Here is a 20,655-nt window from a genome sequence, read left to right as displayed (position 1 = left end):
TGTTGCTTAAATGAGACCCCTTTCCAGCCCCACTCCAAAAGGAGCTCTACACTTCCTCTACACCCTAAAATTCTGGTTCCAAACAGGCTTCTCTTTCTCCTCCTTCCTTCCTTCCTTCCTTCCTTCCTTCCTTCCTTCCTTCCTTCCTTCCTTCCTTCCTTCCTTCCTTCCTTCCTTCCTTCCTTCCTTCCTTCCTTCCTTCCTTCCTTCCTTCCTTCCTTCCTTCCTTCCTTCCTTTTTTTTTTTTTTTCTACTAAGGTAATCACTTCATATCTGTACATATCAGCTATAGAGCCACTGCACACACTATAAAGACTGTGGTGCTGTATCTGGAAATGCTGTTGCCTCCTGCATTTCTCAGCATGGGCTATAAATAGCCTTTTGGTGATGGGGGAACACCAGAGAGATGTCTTCATACATCTAAGGTATGTAATTACATTTTTGTCAGGCAGCAGCAGCCCACAGGATTCAGAGAGGGAAGGAATTGCAGTGTCTGCAATACTTGTACTGTAAATAAACTTTGGGGGGTTGCCCCAGTTACTCTCTCCTGACCTGGTCACGTCTCTACACGAAACTCCACCTCCAAAGGAAAACTGAAGTTAGAAGTACACAGTACTGAGCCCAAAGGGATGAATACGACAGTAGTGCATAATACCGAGCTCTTTTTCAGGAGCTTAGGTGGAAAAAAAAGAAAAAGTGTGTGATTGCTGGAAGTAGATTGGGTAACATGGGAGGACTACAGGCATGCTACTTGCCTTTGTAGAGAGAGAAATCATGTAGCCAAGGCTCAGTTGGAATTAAAGCTAGCCAGCAGTGTTGATAACAATAAAAAAGTTTTTTTTTTTAAGTATGTTGACAGGAAAAGGAAGACCAGAGCAAACGTTGGTCCAATACTTGAAGAGGACGGTCACTTCACAAGCAGGAACATGCACCAAGCAGAGATGTTGAGTGCATTTTTTGCCTCTGTCTTCAACAGATGGGCTCTGGGACCCCAGCTGCCCTGAGCTGGAGGGTTGTGGCTGCAGAAATGATAAACTTCCAGTCAACCCCAAATTTGTGCGGGATTTGCTGCTCCACCTGGATGGATGTAAGTCCATGGGGCCTGATGGGACTCATCCCAGGGTACTCAGAGAGCTGGCCGGTGTCATTGTGAGACCTCTCTCAGTTATTTTTCAACTGTCTTGGGAACCTGGAGAGTCAACTGGGAGCTGCCAAATCTGGTTCCAGTTTTCAAGAAGGGCGAGAAAGAAGATCCTGGCAATTACAGGTCGCTCAGTCTCACTTCTGTGCCTGTTAAAATTATGGGGAAGATTATTCTGGAAAGTATTGAAAAACACCTGAAGGACAGCGCAGCCATCGGTCAGAGCCAACAAGGGTTCAGTAGGGGAAGGTGGTGTCTAACAAATTGGATTTCCTTCTATGGCAAGGAAATTGCCAGCTTGTTGACCAAAGGAAGCCTGTTGATGTACTCCTTCTGGATTTCAGTAAAGCTTTCTATACTGTCTCTCACAGTATCCTGGACAAATGACCAGAATACAGTTCGATAAGAGCACAGTAAAGTGGGTGAACAATTGGCTGACAGGCCAGGCCCAGAGGGTTCTTGTAAATGGGGTTACATCAGGATGGCAACCTCTCACTAGCGGGTTCCCCGGGGATCCATTTTAGGATCAGTCCCCTTCAGTGTTTTCATCAACAATTTGGATGTAGGACTTGAAGGTTTTTTGACAAATTTGTGGACAATACCAAATTGGGTGGAGACGTTGACTCCGTCGATGGTGGTAAGGCCTTGCAGAGAGATCTGGACAAATTAGAGAGCTGGGCGGTCACCAACCACATGAAGTTTAACAAGTGCCAGGTTCTGCACCTGTGGAGGGGAAGAGCTATGAGGAGCGGCTGAGGTCACTGGGTTTGCTCAGCCCCGAGCAGAGCAGGCTGAGGGGAGGCCTCATGGCGGCCTGCAGCTCCCTCACGAGAGAAGCGGAGGGGCAGGCGCTGAGCTCTGCTCTCTGGGGACAGCGACAGGACCCGAGGGGACAGCATGGAGCTGGGACAGGGGAGGGTCAGGCTGGGGGTTAGGGAAAGGGTCTGCACCCAGAGGGTGCTCGGGCACTGGGACAGGCTGCCCAGGGCAGTGGGCACAGCACTGAGCCTGACAGAGTTCAAGGAGTGTTTAGACAACGCTCTCAGACACATGGGCTGATTTTCGGGTGGTCCTGTGTGGAGCCAGGAGTTGGACTCAATGATCTTTGTGGGTCCCTTCCAACCTGGGATATCCTCTGATTGTGTGCCTAAATTACACTGGTGGGCTAATGAGAGTTAATTCCATGCTTTGTACTCTAACATACAAAACAAAATAAGCAACAATTTCAACTTTATTTCAGAGATTACCCAAGGTCTCAAGTATAGCAATGGGCATAATTGAAACAAACTATTTCATTGGTAATTCTTGGAAGTGCTTCACTTATATTTCATTCTTATGTCCAAAAAAATAAAAAAGTATCAGTTTATACTCAGAATATTCACCCATCTCCTCAGCATCTACACCTCGTCTGAGGGGGAAACAGCAAGTCCCCAACCTGATCTTTTTATTGGTGTCCTATAGCTCGTTAGACAAATTAGCTCAGTCAGTGCAGATTCCAACAGATCTTACTACACATCTTAAGGACCTCAAACTTAGTGTCGTGTAAAGGAAGGGTGAAACAGGAGCTTGGACACCAAAATATGCACACCAGAAATGTCCAACTTCCATGAGGATTTTACAAAATTTTCTACTAGGAGAAACTGGAGAGTGGCCATCATATGTAGATTCAAAGAGATTCAGTGCCCTGTGAATCAGCATAGAAAAAAAATCAATGCAGTTAGTTGGTTTAAAAAAAAAAATAATTAAAAAAAAAAAAAGTGAAAGGAAAAGCATCAAGCCTTGACGATGGATTCCCTGAGATAAGAGTACATGATCATGGTAGAGAAACAAGCAGCTGTCAGCAGCGATGCATCAAACTGTAAAGGTCACACACCACTTCCAAGTCAAACAAGTCCTTCCTTGACATTTTTATTTTTTAACAAAAAAAGACCCACCACCATCACAGTGTAAGACAGTATTTAAAACTGCTCAAGTCTAGGCAAAACTTAGCCTGAGGAAAATGAAACTTTCCTTGAACTACCTCCACTTACAGTCCATGCTCCTGCTGAATTATACTTATTTTTTTGAAGAGTTAATATGCAAATAGCACAAAAGCAAGCATGCAAAATAACTGCACACATTCAAGTTTTCCCTCATTTACATCTAAAATAAATAAATAAATAAAGCTGAAGCAGACCAGGAATTTAGGCAAACCTTGCTTTCCTAAGCTGAAGACTGGAAAGTTGAAGTATTCAGAGCAGAACTCCAGGGTAAATTTGCATCTTCTGCTGCCAAAAGAGCTTAAAATACATTGGACATGAAAGGTTTTGCTCGTCATCTGGAATAAAAGAAATGGCCAACGCCAGGTTTGGTGTTTTGTTTTTTTATTATTAAAAGATTAAAGCATTACATTTCACCAGATACAAGAATTTTTTTTTTTTCCTGACGTTACAAACATCTGAATTATCAAGAGAAAATGCTGAGCTATACAGTCTGACGTTAATTCATCAATTTAATGTATATTAGTACATGCTTAAAACATGGTCAAAATACAGAATCACAATCAGTACCATGATGCTTCAAAATCTGAGAAAAGACAAAGAATTGAGTGCAAGAAATTTCCCACAAATGACCACACACTCAATTACAACCTCAGAGCAGAATCATTCCAGAACAGCTGGTAGTTACTCATGCCTGGCTCATTCACATTTAATTTGGTAAGAACTTTCCTTTTAAGAATTTGATAAAAACATTTTAAAAAATAAGACATTTAACAAATGTGAAAAAACATGTTCATTCTTCATGGGAATATAAGGGTTGCTTGCCTCTCCAGTCCTTAATGGCCTGTATGTTTTACAAATCTTTACAAAACTAATTGTATCCATTTTGGTTTCAAAAACATAGTACATCCAAAAAAATAAAATGACTCTACTGATGGGTAATAAAAAGACATGAACATGTATTTCAAATGACTTTTGCCATTTGCAAATCATTTCAGTAAAACAGCTATAAGACAAGTTAAACATAGCACAATAAACCATGCATCTTCTGACTTGCCAGATCAGCTAAACTACTCGGTTAACATACAGCAACACTTTTTGAACACTTTTGTAACTTCCGCGTTTCTAGCAGAAGGGAAAAAAACACGTTAAATTTGTTCTTCGAGTGGTTCGAGGCTGTCCAAATGTTTTTTAGGCGTATCATCGCTATGACGGCTTTGGCAATGGGTTAAATGTTTCTTAAAGCCTCGGGGAAAATTCGATTCAAAATTACACCGTGGACACTTCAACAAGCTTTGACCGTGAGCAGCAACGTGGTTTTTAAGAAGAGACTCCAAGAGAAAAGCCTTGCCACATATTTTGCATTTGTATGGGCTTTGAACATTATGCTTGTTGACTAAGTGGTGCAAGACAGCACCCTTTTTCATGGCACGGCAGCAACAGATTTTGCAGTAATACTTCCCCTTGCCGCGCTTCATGTACTTTGCTATTTCTTCCTCGGAAATGAAAGCCTCTTTCTCTTCGGTAAACTGCAGCACGCACTGCGGCTGGATGGGAGTAGATGCATCCATTTTGCTCTCCTTGCTGTAATCAGCCGATTCCATATCATACTGCTCTTGGTCGCTGTTGGATTCTTGCTCCTTCAGCTCCATCGAGTCCAGCTCCGTTTTCCCACACTCGCTGCTGTTTAGCTCCGAATCCGAGTTCTCCTGGGTGTCCTTCCGGGGCTTCTTTTTCGGGCACGAGTATAACATGTCTTCTGGGGATTCTTTGGCTAATATGGATTGTTCGTCCTGTGAAAACAAGTCATCCAGTGGTTTCTGATCATCTAAACTTTGAGAAAGAAAGTCACTCTCGCCAGACTCACTAGGTGTCTGGGGCTCAGAGGAAAAACCTGCAACAGACTTATGAGACTCGGAAAACAGCATGTTTTTCTGGATTTCAGAAGGTACAGTGGTTTCAGTGTGTCTCTGGACATCAGAAGACAAAAAAGCAGCAGGTTTCTGCATCTCAGAAAATACAGCATGTTTTTGAATATCAGGGGATTTCTGGGAGTCAGTAAAAATAGTTTGTTTGGGGGTTTCTGAAGAAACACAAAAAAACTGTTTCTGGGTCTCAGAGAAGAGGCTACGTTTGTGAATTTCAGGAGAAGCTGATTTCTGAGACTCTGGAAAAGAAGCATGCTCCTGAATTTCAGGGGAAATGGGAGCAAGTTTCTGGGCTTCAGAAAATAGGGCATGCTTCTGGACCTCAGGAGAAACAAGAGCCGACTTCTGGGCTTCAGAACATGAGGCATGCTTATGGCCTTCAGCAGAAGCAACAGATGTAGACACCTGATTCTGAGGTTCAGAAAAGAAGGCGCGTCTCTGGACATCGGAAGCAACAGCAGGATTAGATTTACGAGACTCTGGGAACAGAGCTCTTTTCCGATGTTCAGAGAAATGGCCCCGTTTCTGAACCTCGGAGGAAGCAGCAGAGGTGGACTTCTGAGATTCAGAAAAAAACATAGATTTCCGTGACTCAGAGAGTTTCCAAGATTCAGGAGACACCGAAGCAGAAGGCTTACGAACCTCAGGGAAGAAAGAAGGCTTCCAAGAGTCAGATGAGACAGCATGACTAGACTTCCGAAGCTCAGGAGAAACGGAGGGAGAGTGCTTCCACGTGTCAGGGGACAGGACGGGTTTCCAGCCTTCAGGGTAAACAGATGAGATGGGTTTCCATGGCTCAGAAGAAACGAGAGTAGACTTCTGGGATTCAGAAAAGGACGTAGACTTCCACGAGTCAGAAACAAGCCTCCTAGGCTCCGGCGACGCAACGGGGCCAGACCTTCGGGACTCGGGGGCGGACCTCCGGGACTCTAAGGACATGGAGGGCTTTGAAGCCCAGGGAGAAACAGCAGAAGACTTCTGCATCTCATGGGGTGCAGACCTCCAGTGCTCGGGGGAAGCAGTGGGACCAGGTCTCCACGACTCCGGTGACACAGCGGGAGCAGGCCGCCGGCTTTCGGGAGAGGAAGCCGAAGCAGGCCTGCGCGTTTGGGCAGGGTGCCGCCGGGGCTCTGGGGACACAGCTGGGGGATACCTTCGTGGCTCGGGGGACACGGCTGGAGGAGGTTTCTTTGGCTCTGGTGACACACCTGGGGAGTATCTGCGGGGCTCCGGGGACACGGCGGGGGAGTGGCGGCGGGGCTCAGGTGACATGGCAGGGGAGTGGCGGCGCGGTTCGGGTGACACCGCCGGGGAGTGGCGGCGGGGCTCGGGTGACACCGCTGGGGCTGGTTTCTGAGGGTCTGGGGAAACAGCAGAGGCTGGCTTCTGGGGGTCTGGGGACACGCCAGAGACTGGCTTCTGGGGGTCTGGGGACACAGCAGGGGACGGCTTCTGGGAGTCAGGGGACACAGCCGAGTCTAACCTCTCTGCATCTGGAGATGCCGCCTGGGATGACCTTTCTGGATCTGGGGACGGGGCCTGGGCTGACTTCTCCAGGTCTGAGGAAGTACCCTGAGCTGACTTCTGGGACTCTGGAGACCCTGACGATTTCTGAAGCTTGGGGGAAACAACGGGTTCAGACCTGGGGAGTTCGGGAGAAAGGGCAGCTTTGCGGGACTCGGGGGAAAGGGTTGGTTTCTGTGGCTCCGAGGAGCTGCTCTTTTTGGAGGAATCTGAATCGCCTTCTACCTGTTCTTTCCTCTCCTCATTCCATTTCGCAGGTGCTGCGTGTTGTGCTGTGATGTGGTAGTACACATTGCAATACATCTTGCTGGTAAAAAAACACTTGTGGCAGTGAAACAGTTTTGCGCTTTTTTGATAAAATATAAGTTTACCCAAGCCGGCAGCATCCATCTCATCGCAGTACTCCGGGTGGATGGTGCCCATGTGAATCTGTATGTTTTCATAGTCCGTTCCTCTGAAGCTGCAGTGGTCGCACTCTAGGCGCTCTGTGGTTTTGCGCAGTATCTGCAACATGTCCATTTTTCTACAGCCAGTCCCAGTGTTCACAGCACTTCCCCTTTTAAAGCGCAAGCTTCAGAGTTCCTGCAATAAAGGGAAAAAAAATCTGTACAGTTAGCTCTCAGTGTTAATGTCAGCTATTTGTCGTTCTTAAATACCTGACTGTGCTTCCCTCCCGTTTTAGAAAGCGTTACTCTTGCAGGAGTACTAACTACTCCATAAGGAAATCCAAATATCGGCTTCTCCACCTTTTCCAAGCCATCATACATCAGCAGAAAACAACGCCTGTGTTTAACAGCAGGCCTCCCTATCGATGTAAAAGCTCCGCAAGTAAACCAGAAGAGCCCAGGTAAGGAAGAGCTAAGTTTAGATTCCGCTTGATAAACGCGACTCGCTTTCTCAGTTGTTCTTTCTTCCCAGATTGGAAGTGTTTTTGTTTACATCATGCGCGTAAACTGAAATCAGAAAGTACTTTGAAACGGTGCCACTGAAATAAAACCATTTCAAAACTGCATCTTCACCATAAAATTTCCAAACAACTCAGCTGGTTTTGATAAAGCCAGAAAAAAAAGAATTTCAAGGAGAAAACGGTAGCATAAAGCATAGGCTCTTCTTCCCTGTCAAGCACTATTTTCATGTCACTAATTACATTAAAAATAAGTTGCTGCTCATAAAACTTTATCCATTATGAGAACAAATATTCCCACTCCATTTTTTCATCTTGCTGCCCTAACACCACCAAAAAAAAATACTGTTTCTCCAAAAAGAAAAAAAAAGCAGTGACTTTTCTCCCATTTGTGCAGTTGACAGCCCTCTGTATGCAAACCATGTTTGTTTGGGGAGGGGATGGAAAATTCTCAAAATTACTGTTTTTATTAGACCTCCAAAAAAAAAAAATGCAGCATCTGAAATGCAAATAAATTGTAATGATTTGGCTAGAGTCCATTACCTACAACAAAAAGTTACCCAGATTAGCCACAGCAATAGACAGAAGACAAAGACTAACCACGTTGTGTCATTGTCACCTAAAATACGAGAGGTCTCGCTATGCTAAAAAAGCATATTTGGACATTTCTCAATATTCATGCAAATTGAACTTTTTGTTTGTTTGTTTGTTTTTCCTCATAATGTCAAATTAAACAGGTATTATGTCCTAACATGCCGACCTAATTTGGGGTTTTGATAAGACACGCTGTTTCAAAACACGAGTTTTTGTGTCAATTTGACAACGTTTTTCCTGCCTAAACACATATATGAGAATAATAAATCTAAAAATGTGCATCTAATGCAAGTTTTCTTAAGTTATTCCTAAAGTATTTTAAACCCTGGTTTCTTATGGAAATGAGACACACACAAACACATCAGTGGATGCCAACCAAACTGGACAAAGCAATACAGTCTCAGGTTGAATTTCTACAGCTTTTGTGGAATTCAGTAAAGAGTAGAAAGGTAAAGAAGTGTCTCCACTGAGGTGGTAAAGGATGAAGATTTCACTTAACAGTTACGGGCTTTGTTTAGCCCGTAATCGGTACATGGATGGTCAGTATGCAAATAGCCGGCAAGCCTGCAGAACAAGCAGTGGCTGGCTCGGGTTATAATTAGGGGAAAAGGGAAGGAATTAAAAACACTGCAGAGGTGAGCTGGTTTGGAGCAGGGACAGAACGAAAGCAGAGTAGTGGTACTGTTAAGGCAGGACACGGACACAGCAAAAATAGAAAAGGGGAACTGGCTGAGGAGCAGGGGGCACGAATCCACAAGAATAAAGGTTCTCCAGTTCAGTTGCTCAAGGAATGGCCTCTTAGCATGTGCTGTATATAAGCAGTTTGCATTAAATCACAGGAAGAGGCAGCTTTTTGAAGAAATAAGACTGAATTCCAATCAGGAATCGAGGTCCATGGGTAGAGCCTGGAGGAACCTTGCTTTATGTATATGAGAGAAACAAACAGCATCTGACTGGGCGCCATCTATACCCGATGAGAAGTCATCGCACTGCTCTAGTGCCTGAACTGGAAGGGCCCTTTGGGTATGAATTGCTCATTTCCAGCACTATCAGCAGCCATGCAGAAGGCTTTTAGCTGCAAAACCCACCAAAATGGAGTCCTTGTTGAGTCACAGTCATTGTTGACCACAAGACACTTCACAACATCTTAGGACAAATTCTGTATCACAGTAAAAGAGCAAAACAAAACAGGAAGCCAATAGCGCTCAACGGCCTATTTCTCTGCAATAGCAAACAACTTGTTGGAAAAACCCACAGCAAGCCATGTCCTAACACTCCAAAAGTCCTAAAAGTCCTTAGGAATTAGTGTGTGTGTGTTGTTGGTTTTGTGTTGGTTTGTTTTTTTCCACTGGGGGATTTGGAGCAATGACAGGGGAGGTTTCAATTTGAAAGCCAAAACCAGTGCTCATATGAGCTATAGAACAAGAATGTTTTAGCCAGAGCTCAGCAGAACATAATTAGGACAGTACCAACATGCTGCACTTATCACATCTTCAGAACTGGAAGAGAATTCGAAATTGGTGGTAATTCTGAATTCTGTTTTCTTTCCTCTAGAGAACAACAACAACAACAAGTCTCTCCAAACGGTGTTTACCACAGCATATAACAAAGTTTACCAAGTAATCTCTTCCACTCTTTTCATAGCATCACAGAAAGGTTTGGGTTGGAAGGGACTTTAAAGCAATTTTCACCCCCCTGCCATGGGCAGGGACACCTCCCACCAGCCCAGGTTGCCCGCAGCCCCATCCAGCCTGGCCTTGAGCACCTCCAGGGATGGGGCAGCCACAGCTTCTCTGGGCAGCCTGAAGTTGCTCCTCCAGATGTTCAAAGGTTGACAATCAAGCAATGTTGAAGAGTTTGGGGTACTTTCTCCTACACGGCCACCAGGCACCACGTTTGGCTTTGTAACCCAGCATTTAGGCTTGTCCTGTGTCCTCATCCTGCCTTCATTTCACGACAAGGTGCTGATTAGAGAGGAAACCAGCGCAGAGATTCTGGAGCTTGTAATACCAAGTTTTAGCTAAAGGCAGCCAAGACTTCTCCAGACTTTCCCTGAGACATGAAGAGCCTCTGCTGGTTCCAGCAGACATTTCTCCTCATCCTCTTCTTCCACTCATGTCTAGAGCCTACGTTCAAAGGTTCATACCACCAGCCACAGGCTCTCCCCTCTCTCCACAGAGAGGTCAAAGATCCTCCCAGTGGCACAAAAGGAATCTGCAGGAGACACCCAGCCTCAGCGAGCATCCCACCAGTGGGTGGCACAACACAATGGCTCCGGCAGCTAACAAAATGTCTCCGCTGCTCAACCTCCTTCCAGTTCCATCGCTACACATCCACTAATCATCTCAGATTATTGTTATTTTAACAAACATCCTACCCTCGGTACCGCAACATTTAATCTACCCTTGCATCTCTCCTGTACAGAGGATAAGCTGTGATTGTCACGAGGCAGTGCCAGAGGGAAGCAACGAAGGGCTCGGAGCTACAGATCTATGCTGCCTGCGAGTACAGAAAATTACAGGTTGTTTTTAGCGTGACACGCAGGATTTCAGAACGCTGCAACAAGTAGTCTGCCTGCCGCATCGTTCTTCAAGATCAGACCATCCTGGTTGTCACTGACAGAAGGAGCTGTGCCTCTTTTCCTCTTGATAAAGAATCAACCCCAGTGAGCCACAAGCAGGGAACGAGGATGTGCAACACACGTCGGTGATGCCAGTGCCCACACTGGTTTCTCCACACCCAGTGGGACTTAAGAATGGCATTGCCATCCACATAACCTCAGAACAACAGGCAACGAACGCACTAGCAAGAAGTGGAGGTTTCCAGCAACCTCCTCCTGATGTGCACAACGCCATTCCAGCGGTGATTGGGTTCATGAAACAAAGGATGAAGTAAGCCCCTACTCCTAGGAATGCTCCTCCTGTGATGACCCTCCTCCCTTTACAGAGGGCCACCTTCACAATTCAACCCTGATGAGCACCGTCACTGCAAAGCGACGATGGACATTTGTTTCCATCAGCAAACCTTGGAAGCTTTTCCACAGGCAAACAGCTCAGCCACATCTTCTGTCGGTGAAGACCATAAAGCTTGTTCCCAGCACATCTGGACACCGCTGCATCGCTGTCACTACGAGCAGGAGCGGATCCGGGCTGCTGCTGTGCTTAAGCAAAAGGGAAATTGCCACGCTGCTGCAGTGCCGAGAAGCCTGGTGGCAACGTGATGCTTCTCCTCAAGCTCCATCCCGGCACTGTGGCTGACAGAACACGAGTCTGGCTGCCAAAGGGAGCCGCACATAACCATCCCTGTGGTGTGTCAGAGCGGGAGGTGAGCGGATCAGTGGGAGGTGAGGGGGTCAGCCCCAACGCTCTGGGAGCAAGAGCGGCAGCACCACAGGGTCAAGAACCTGCGTGTTCCCAACCCACCTGCCAGCCACCACACAACTCATACATGCCATGCTCCACCAGCAACCATCGCTGGACTTGGTCGAACATCACCGGGCGTGAAAAATAAGCGCGCAGACCCCAGCCCCGGGCGGGATGTCGCTGTGCGAGGCGGTGCCGTTGGCTTCCCGTCACAGAGCGCTTCGGAGGGCCACGGAGAGCCGAGGCACGTGCGGATGGCTCCGGGGAGGCGACGGCGGCGGCTGTCCCGCTGCCCTGCAGCCTTCCGACCTGTGTGCTGAGGGGAGAACGAGCCCGGGGCGCGACACCAGGCACCCCAAGCACCCCCCGCGGGCTCTCCACAGACCACGGCCACCCCCCAGCAGCCGGCCCCGCAGCCCCCTGCCTCCCGCACGGAGCCACCCGGCTGCCCGCCGCCGGACACAGCCCGGCCACGGCCTGCGAGCCCCCGCCGTGCCCCGGCCCCGCCGCCCGCCGCCGCTCCTCGCCTCAGGGCGGCCGCCCCCCCCTAACGGCCAACGGCCATTTTCCCGCCCCCCCCAACGGCCGTTACCCGCCCCCCCCCCACCCCCCCCCGCTCACCGCTGAGGCGCCGCCGGGCCGCCGGGCCGGGGAGGGGCGGGGCTTACGGGGGCGCCGGGAGGGGGGGGAGGAGGAGGAGCGCGGCCGCCAGCCAATGGGAAGGCGCCGACGGCGGGCGAGGCCCCGCCCACTCGCCGCCGCTCCCCGCCCCCTGCTCCCCCGGCCCGGCTGGGTCACGTGGCGCCGCCCCTGAGGGGCGGGGGAGGCGGCTCGCGCGGCGGCCGTTGGGGCGGTTGGGCGGCCGTTGGGGGGGAGGGAGGGGGGGTGGCAGCGCCCTCATGGCCGCCTGGGGCTGGGGTCCGCCCGCACGCAGCCTGACGGCGTGGTTTGCTTTCCTTTTTTACCTCTTTTCCCAGAATTAAATCGCCTGCACGAGTTTCATTTACAACGCTGGCATCCTTCACGGGTGCTCTGCTCCAGCATCTTCCCGCAGGTCCCTTCCTGATAGCCAGTTATACACCCCAATGGTATCGAATTTGGAATCTCTTCCTAGATTCTGATGGAATTTTTCGTCAGTCCCCATCAGACGTTTTCAGCAACACCTGACACGGCTGTGTTTCATTCACGGGAATTAAAGCCGGGAATCCTTTGTCAACACAATGCAGCACACTTGTACAACACAACACAATGCACCTTCACAACACAATACCATACAACACAATACAATGCAATATATACAATACATCACTTTTTTAAACCATCATGTAAATACCATTCACCACCAGAGCTGCGTCATGCAGAACCCTGCTGGCTGGATTCACTGCACTTGCTCAACCTTTCTATTTTTGTTGGCCCCAGTATCACACCAGGAAGGGTCCTTCCATATCAGACTTCCATTTATCATAGGATTACTTAAATCAGCATGGGATGAAGCTCACTGTTTGGCCAAGATGAGATGATTTTCCCCTTTACATTATTTGTGTGGTCGTGTTTAGTTCTGCCTGTTCCAAGACCTTTGCGTTATTTATTTTGGCTGACATTTTAATATCAATATTTAGTTCGGGCAGCCACAAATAAAACTCTCATTGGATGGTCCTACAGTGCTCCAGTGGCTCCCAGCAGCATGTTTAGTACATTGCTGCTGTTGTTAGACTTAAATATTCTTAAAAAATTGCACTTCTCCAGCCTACACAAGTGCCCATACCACAGGTACAGATACCAGGTTGGGTGAGAAGTCCTGTCCAGAAAATCAAACTTACCTCCTGTTCTCAACAGGATTCTGTAAGGCCATATCCATTCTTGTGCCTTTGGTGTTTTTTATCTCCTGACTATTGGACGTTTGTTTAGCGCTTCTGAATAAATAATTGGTCTTTTGCTAAATATTTTTGGGTACTGTGTCTTAGATGCAGATTTCATCAGCAAAGCTCAGCTCTCCAGGATTAAAGGATTCCAGGATTCAGTCCTTCAGAAAGTTTACAAAACCTAGGGCAGGATAGCGCTGCCTTTCATTGATTCATGCAACACTCTTGCATACTACAAAAACATTAACATTTCAAAAGAGTCTCTGCAGAACAGTAGTTGTTACTGTCACTACCATTTTCCCTTTAATAATTTTGTGATGACTCCTTTCCTCCCTTGTTCTTAGGTTTTCTTTCTGCAGAAACCTGTCCTAAGAAAAGTGCAACAGGGGCAAACAGTGAATGGTTATAGGAAAGTAATTTAACAGAGTAAGAGTATGGTGATCCAAAATGCTCCCCTGCCCTCTGTTAATTTTTGGCACAGAGTCGAAAATACTGTCTTTGGAAGAAATCTCAATGGTGTTTTCCAGTTCTTGCAATAAATCCAGTTAAGCTGAGCAGATTTTGCCATGGTTCACATACGTGCAGTTGTAATATTCGGATGATGCTAACATCTGTACATAGGCTTCCACATGAGTAACATATATGGATAATTTAAGCAGCATTCAATATATCAACTATTTCTATAATAATAATATATCAACTATATTTACTTACATAAAATGACGCAAATTTATTTTTGATACAAAGATTCAACAACAACAAAGAAATATAAGATATAAAAACTAACAGAAAATCATTTTACAAAATCATCAATAGCAGAAAACCTGCCAGAAAGCATGATCAATAAATCATTTAGAAGGAAGCAGAGGAAGTAAGGCCTGGGATTTTTTTTATTTTATTTTTATATTATTATTATTAATAATAATTTTATCTGTATTATTACTAGGCGCTTAAGGAAGCCTATATGAAGGACCTCTTTTGAAAGACTGAGATGGCTGAAACATAAACTGATCTTTCACTTAAAACTGAATCTGGAATTAAGAAAATGCCAGGGTGATAGTCTGACACCAATTCTGAAAAATAATTTCCCTGGGGTCAGAGTTTTTAGACCAGTAGATCGATGTGGACATCTACCCGGACGATTTATGTTAAGAGCAAACAAACACAACCCAAACCCACTGTAACAGAATAAAAATACTGACACGTGTGTGATGTCAGGAGGGGTGCAACGTGCCTTTTGGAAGAGGAAGATCTGTAGACATCTTTTAGGGGTACAGAAAGCAAGTGGACAAGAGGGATTCAGTTCGTTCTCTTAGATTTACAGCTGAGAGTCAACGAGGTGTCTCACCAAAGGCTTGTGAAGAGGCTCAGTCACAGTGAGATAAAGCAGAAGGGCTTGCAAAGGTACCAAAATTGGGTTAAAGAGGAGTATCTTGTGTATCTTGGTAAGACCATGCGAGTAACATTGAATGCTACTCCAGCTTCCCATCTGGTTTAGTGGGAATCTGGCAAGAAGGGGTAAAGAGAAGGGCAACAAGGATGATCAGAGGTGCAGAGCAGTGGCCATCCAATAATTTGGGAATCATTCAGAGGGCTTGAGTTCCTCTGCTGGGAAAGGAGTTGACCGCAACACAGAGCAACTGGTGTGGGAGGTCATGGTAACTACGTCCACTGAATGAACAAGGGGGAATGCAACAAAACTGGAAGGAGGCAAGTTTTGTATAAATGGTGGCTCTTTACACACTGTGTTACAGCACCACTCTGTTTTGAAGACCTTTGGTTTTCTCCTCAGCTCTGTGCCTGCTGGGCTAAAACCACCAAACCCAGGTGCTGGCTGGCCACTGCTCCTCGTGTTCAGATGGTGGCTTTCTGTTGTAGGAAGAGACCGGTGGGCTAGTGAATGCCTGGTGGAGCCAAGATCTGCACAGTGCCTTGGAAATGAGCGCTGTGGAACTCATCGTTTCATATTAATCTCTTAAAAACATATTTAAATAATGTTTTCTAATGGTAAAACCCAGAGAAGTCATTTGTCACATGGGGCTTCTCAGTCTGCCTTCAGTCAAGAAAACGTGACTTCAGTCAAGAAAACTTTCAGCCATCCCCATGAATATTTGGCTCAGACTAACTTTCCACAATTACCAAACATAATTTGAATAATTGTGTTTTTTCCACACTTTTGACTACCTTACAGAAAGCACACCAGGACTAGAAGCTCTGCAGGGAAGTGGTGCCATGATCGGGAGCTTGGTCATCCTCCAGCATCAAGGTTTCACACCCAGGCAGTAAATGCCTGTTTTTGGCAGTAAACCACCCAGTCATAAACCACCAGTGCCAAGGTGAGGAGGCAGAATAAGTCAGGATGCAGGTGAGCACTCGAGCATTCGCTGATGCTGATGCCAACTAATGAAAAAAAAAAAAAAGTTTACTGCACTGTTACACTTCTGGAAATGAACGTCTCTGTTGGTGCTAAAACTGCTCAGCACCCTGGGAAGCTGTCAGACAGCTCTGGCTTTATAGTAATGGCAAAAGATGTTGTGAAAAGTGACATAATTTTAATCCTGTAATTTAAATTGAACGCTCTCTCTTGCCTGCTGAGCAGGATTCTGACGGTAAATGTTTCTCCAGAGAAAGCACAAATTTACATTTCTTTTACAAGTGTGAAGTTCGACGATGCTTCCATTCTGCTGGTGCTTGAAAGTCCTTTGTGGTTTTGTTTGAACAACAGTACCTCATAGAACAATGCACATACAAAAAAAAAATCAATAGCACCAAGTGAAACATCCATAATCAAAAATTGAAATAGCTGAGAGTTTGGTGACAGCAGTAATTTGCTTTCTTTTCTGGGTCTTCTGGCACAAGGATATTTTTAAAAGCAACTCAGACAGAAGAGTTTAATTCCTGTCCTTAAAAGGAGCTGAATCAATCTGAGAAGGCATTTATCCACCTTAAAATATCACTCCACATTTAAACATGCTTGATACAGAAGTTGTCAACATTTGCCACGTGAGTATCCCAGGCTTACAGCTCATGGAAACCAGAAGTCCCTCCAAACAGCTTTTGCTTTCACTTTTAAACAGAAACTGCTTATAAACCTCAGCAAACCGAAACCTTAGCCAAAGCCTCTAGTGTTTTCAGAAAAGCTGGCATCTGTCTCTCTGATCAGCTGTAACGTCAGGTGGCATTTCGCAGAGATCTGTCACACCTCACAGGTCACCTTTATAGAAGCAGTATTTTTTTTTTTCTTCAGCAGTTGTGGCTAAGTGTCTGTACCTGGTGTTTCTCTAGAGGAGGGGAAACCAACACCACAGCCCTGCAGACCATGGAGGGGTTCCTACATGTTGGCTGGTGTTGTGATGGCTCAGATTCATTTCCTTTCGAATACAGGACATGGACGTAGGAGCGGCCACTTGTCATCAGATCTTGTTTAGTCTTCCCTCCTTCTTTATCTGCTCTGCTACCTTCTTCCAGCTTGAAAGCTTCTTTCTTGAACTCCGATAAGCAGCTTTTTGGGTGGCCCAGGGGAGGTCTCAGGAAAAAATGCTGTGAAGCTGTAGGTTTACAGAACCACGTCCTACTGTGGAAGAGCACTCTTGCTGGTACTTGCATTTTGCACTATCACATTTTATACAGTTTTTATTTCTAAAACAAAACAAAATAAAACAAAAACAAAAACAAACAAACAAACAAGCACAAACAAACAAAATAAAACAAACAAAAAAAAAAACACCAAGCTGACTCCTGCCTCATTCATGAAAATATGGTGTTCAGTCAACACAAAGCCAGCTAATAGCCTGGTTCCGTGTGGTTCTCATTTCATCTTGAGGTTTTATCTTTCTCTGGTTTGCCAGTTCTTTCACTTACTTCACAGTTCTCCTATCAATTTCCAGCTTCTATAGTTCATCTAATAATTTCCATTTAGCATGGAGCAAGTAATTAAATTCCAAATAAACCATGTGGACCCCATTTATTACATTTGTTTTTGGCCAAACTGTTTCTCATTACGTTCTTTATTCTTGCTTCTGATTTCTGCAGGTGATCTGGAGTACTTGGAAGACTTCCCTGCAACCTGATCAAGAGAAGGTTTTGCCAAAAGAGACTAAGAAACTCCATAAAGATTTTTTTTTTTTTTTTGCAATTATAGAGCAAGTATAGCACTAGCAAACACAGAATAAATAATGTGTTAGACGTCACAGCCCTAGCGAGTAAGTCCTAATTTGTATTCTATGGTTGCACTTCTTTTTCCTAACTTGTTAAGAATTTTTTTCTCTACATCTGTGGACTTCATTTGTTTTAAGAAATCATGTTAAATCCTCATGAGTATCCCCGCTTTCAGTTAACATTATTGCACATATTTTGCATATACTTTGCAATTCCAGATTATATTTTTGCATAATCAAAAATGTAAAAAGTTTTCGTATCCACCTGTGAATTTTCTCTCTTGATGAAAACATTAGCAATTTGAAGGCATGGAGTATAACCATGCAAGACATCTATTTTATTTCATTCTTTTAGGCCTCTAAATTACTTTCTCTTAGACCTCCGGATTTCTGGAATTGCCTTTTTGTTCTCATTACATGGCAACAACTGTAATGAACAGAGCAGTAAAGCTGTTGCCTAACACTGTAGCTATAGCGAAATCGTTAAGTGATAGAATGTGTGTCTTAAATATCCATTAAATACGTTTGTGCCCTACAATAATGCATTTCAAAGTACATTTTTCTTAGGTATTCAATCTTTAAATAAAGAACTTAAAAGTTTTCAATACAGATTCATCTTTAATGTTTGTGTTGCAGGGTAGCATTGTAAATTAAGGAAACATCTGTGAAACTGCTTTCAGTTTCATAAGGCGTTTACCATGTCCAGTAGAACACTAAAACGATAATGAAGATATATTTACGGCGCTGTGAATGAACTAAATTGGGGCAGCATCTGCAAATCTTGATCCTGCAGAGGCTCCAGAGCCTGAACTGGGATTGAGGATCGACCAGGTAAAGTGTGTCTGCAACCCATGGACATGCAGCACCCAGCACATCCTTGCTTTTTCTCTTCTGTTCTCCTCCATGAATGAGAAGTCCTTTGAACAGCAAGTCCCTCCTTTCCCTTCCCACCACTGGAAAATGACTGTGGGGCTTGCCAACCCTCTTTCCAACCTGAAGGCTGTGTAGGTGTATGTACAAAATCAGTGGATATGGGAGCTGGGACCCAGCAGGACCAGTCACAGAATCCCAGAATCATCTAGGTTGGAAGAGACCTCCAAGATCGCAGAGTCCAACCTCTGACCTAACACTAACAGTCCCCACTAAACCATTTCCCTAAGCTCTACATCTAAACGTCTTTTGAAGACCTCCAGGGATGGTGACTCCACCACTTCCCTGGGCAGCCTGTTCCAGTGTCTAACAACCCCTCTCAGTAAGGAAGTTGTTCCTAACATCCAACCTAAACCTCCCTTGGCACAACTTAAGCCCATTCCCCCTCGTCCTGTTACCAGGCACGTGGGAGAACAGACCAACCCCCACCTCCCTACAGCCTCCTTTGAGGTACCTGTAGAGAGCGATAAGGTCGCCCCTGAGCCTCCTCTTCTCTGGGCTGAACAACCCCAGCTCCCTCAGCCGCTCCTTGTAAGCCTTGTTCTCCAGGCCCCTCACCAGTCATGGGGCTGCTCCCCATCCAGCTTCTGTGTCCACACTTTGTACAAGTTTTCAGTCACAACCATCCCCAGCCTCTCCACAATTCCATGTACAGCCAGCGTCTAGCTCGCCATCAGCTCGTGCTTCCTCTTTCTCATCAACATACACGGAAATGGCCCAGTCTATTTTCTCCTCTGCAGTCCCTCTCCCAATCTCTGTCCTCCTAATTCTGATGTATTCGCATATTCCTAACCCAGCCTTGTTGCATTCATGATCATGTTTATAAATAATCAGGTTATGTAAAGATCATTTTCTATTTGTTCTTCTCTGTCTTCTTTTCTTTGCAGCAAAGCCAATGAGGAATGTCTTTGGCAACAGCACGCTGGAGTACGCAGTTAATTCATGTCAGAGGCAGTATGATTTCCTAGTGCAAATGCCCTAGAGCCTGGTTGTTCACATATTTCTAGATACTGATGGTTTTCGACAGCTGCCAAAAACACGCAAAAAACTGCAGCGGGTAACGCTGTAAGTACTGCTCAGATTTCGGTGCTCATTCTCCAGCTCTCTGTTAAGAAACAATGTGAGGTGGAATTTCAAATCGGGTACGTTTAGTAGAAGTGTCTCTTTTGCTGTGGTAAACAGAGATAGAAAGCGATACAAAACAGAGGCCTAGATGCAGATCAGCAGCAACAGACCAGGTGCCTCATGCTGTGGATAATCAGAACCCTCTGTTTCACCAGCTGAATCTTCCTAACATTATTTTCTCTCCATGTTCACAAGAGCTGGCAACTGAGATCCTGTTTTTTTTTTTTTTGTTTTTGTTTTTTTTTTTTGTTTTTGTTTTTTTGTTTTTTTTTTTTTTTAAATCCTACAGATTTTATTCAAATATTCATGTTTGGCTTCAGAATATATAAATATTTATGAAGATGAAACAACAACAAAAAAAAAGAGCTTCTCGTTTCTGCATCTTTTTTGTCTCCTCCCTGCACATACAGGAGGCAAATACAGCTCCTGCCTGGACCTTAAGTCAGTACACCATTTTCATAGCAGCATTAAAAACCCCTCTCAGAGTAGTCCTTGCCCTTTCAGAGAGCATTTCATCTTTCTCATCAAAGCTGCTCCCTGGAAGCCTGCTGGTATTAGGCAGAGATCCCTGCCTTGACGATTGCTATCTGAGATCTTCTGTGAGTGTGTCAGCTTAGATCAAAAGACTGCGATGTTTATATATGCAGCAGCAGCGACCTTCTGGTAGTATTTATGGACATAGTTGTCAATGAGATATGCAAATGGCACGAGGTGTGGCCCAATGAAGTGTAAGTCATGAAATACAGCTGGAAAATATATATATATATTTAGTTATGCAGCAGTAAAGAGGCTTGGGAGTGAGTTAAACTGTTAAAAGATGAACACGCTCTTGGTAAGAAGCTGGTATTTGTGGTCTTCAAGAAGCTAATGAACTTGGCAAACCCCGAATGGTTGCAGAGGAGATAGAGTGCATTCTTTTAGGTCACTTGGTAAGGTAATGCTCAGGTAAGGCTCAGAAGGTTTCCCGTTTGTTTCACAGATTCTTTCTTTCAAAGGAAACAGAGTTAAATAATTATCACTCAAGAACTGTTAAGTTCCTCCTCTCATCATTTAAGACTCAAACCACCAACCTGCAACTCATATTCCCATCTGATTTTTAACATTCTGTGTTACATGAGGTTGGGGCAGAGGGGGTGCTAAATGAGATTT

The 20,655-nt window shown here is 45.3% G+C and overlaps 1 protein-coding gene across 4 annotated transcripts; it reads right to left on the bottom strand.

Annotated features, from left to right (window-relative positions):
- Positions 1–3,487: 3,487 nt before the first annotated feature.
- Positions 3,488–12,116, bottom strand: CHAMP1 (chromosome alignment maintaining phosphoprotein 1). 4 transcript variants are annotated; one of them, XM_084532927.1, is made up of 3 exons: positions 12,054–12,116; positions 5,691–7,154; positions 3,488–4,913 (listed from the first exon to the last, which is right to left on the bottom strand). In XM_084532927.1, exons 2-3 carry the CDS (start codon positions 7,089–7,091, stop codon positions 4,269–4,271), a joined length of 2,046 nt encoding a protein of 681 aa, XP_084389053.1. In that variant the 5' UTR covers positions 7,092–7,154; positions 12,054–12,116; the 3' UTR covers positions 3,488–4,268. The 4 variants fall into 4 exon arrangements, with proteins under 4 accessions (XP_084389053.1, XP_084389051.1, XP_084389050.1 ...); XM_084532925.1 differs by lacking the exon at positions 12,054–12,116 and adding exons at positions 11,095–11,372; positions 11,493–11,866 and having other exon boundaries at positions 3,488–7,154; XM_084532924.1 differs by having other exon boundaries at positions 3,488–7,154.
- Positions 12,117–20,655: the final 8,539 nt, after the last annotated feature.

Source organism: Aythya ferina, assembly GCF_964211825.1.
Source record: "Aythya ferina genome assembly, chromosome: 1".
In the NCBI taxonomy this organism is placed as follows: Eukaryota; Metazoa; Chordata; class Aves; order Anseriformes; family Anatidae; genus Aythya; species Aythya ferina.
Note: the sequence above shows the minus strand (reverse complement) of the source record. Positions and strands in the feature narration are given on the sequence as shown.

Excerpts from the sequence above, each read along its gene's own strand:
- CHAMP1 (XM_084532924.1), bottom strand. The coding sequence starts at position 7,091 with ATGGACATGTTGCAGATACTGCGCAAAACCACAGAGCGCCTAGAGTGC.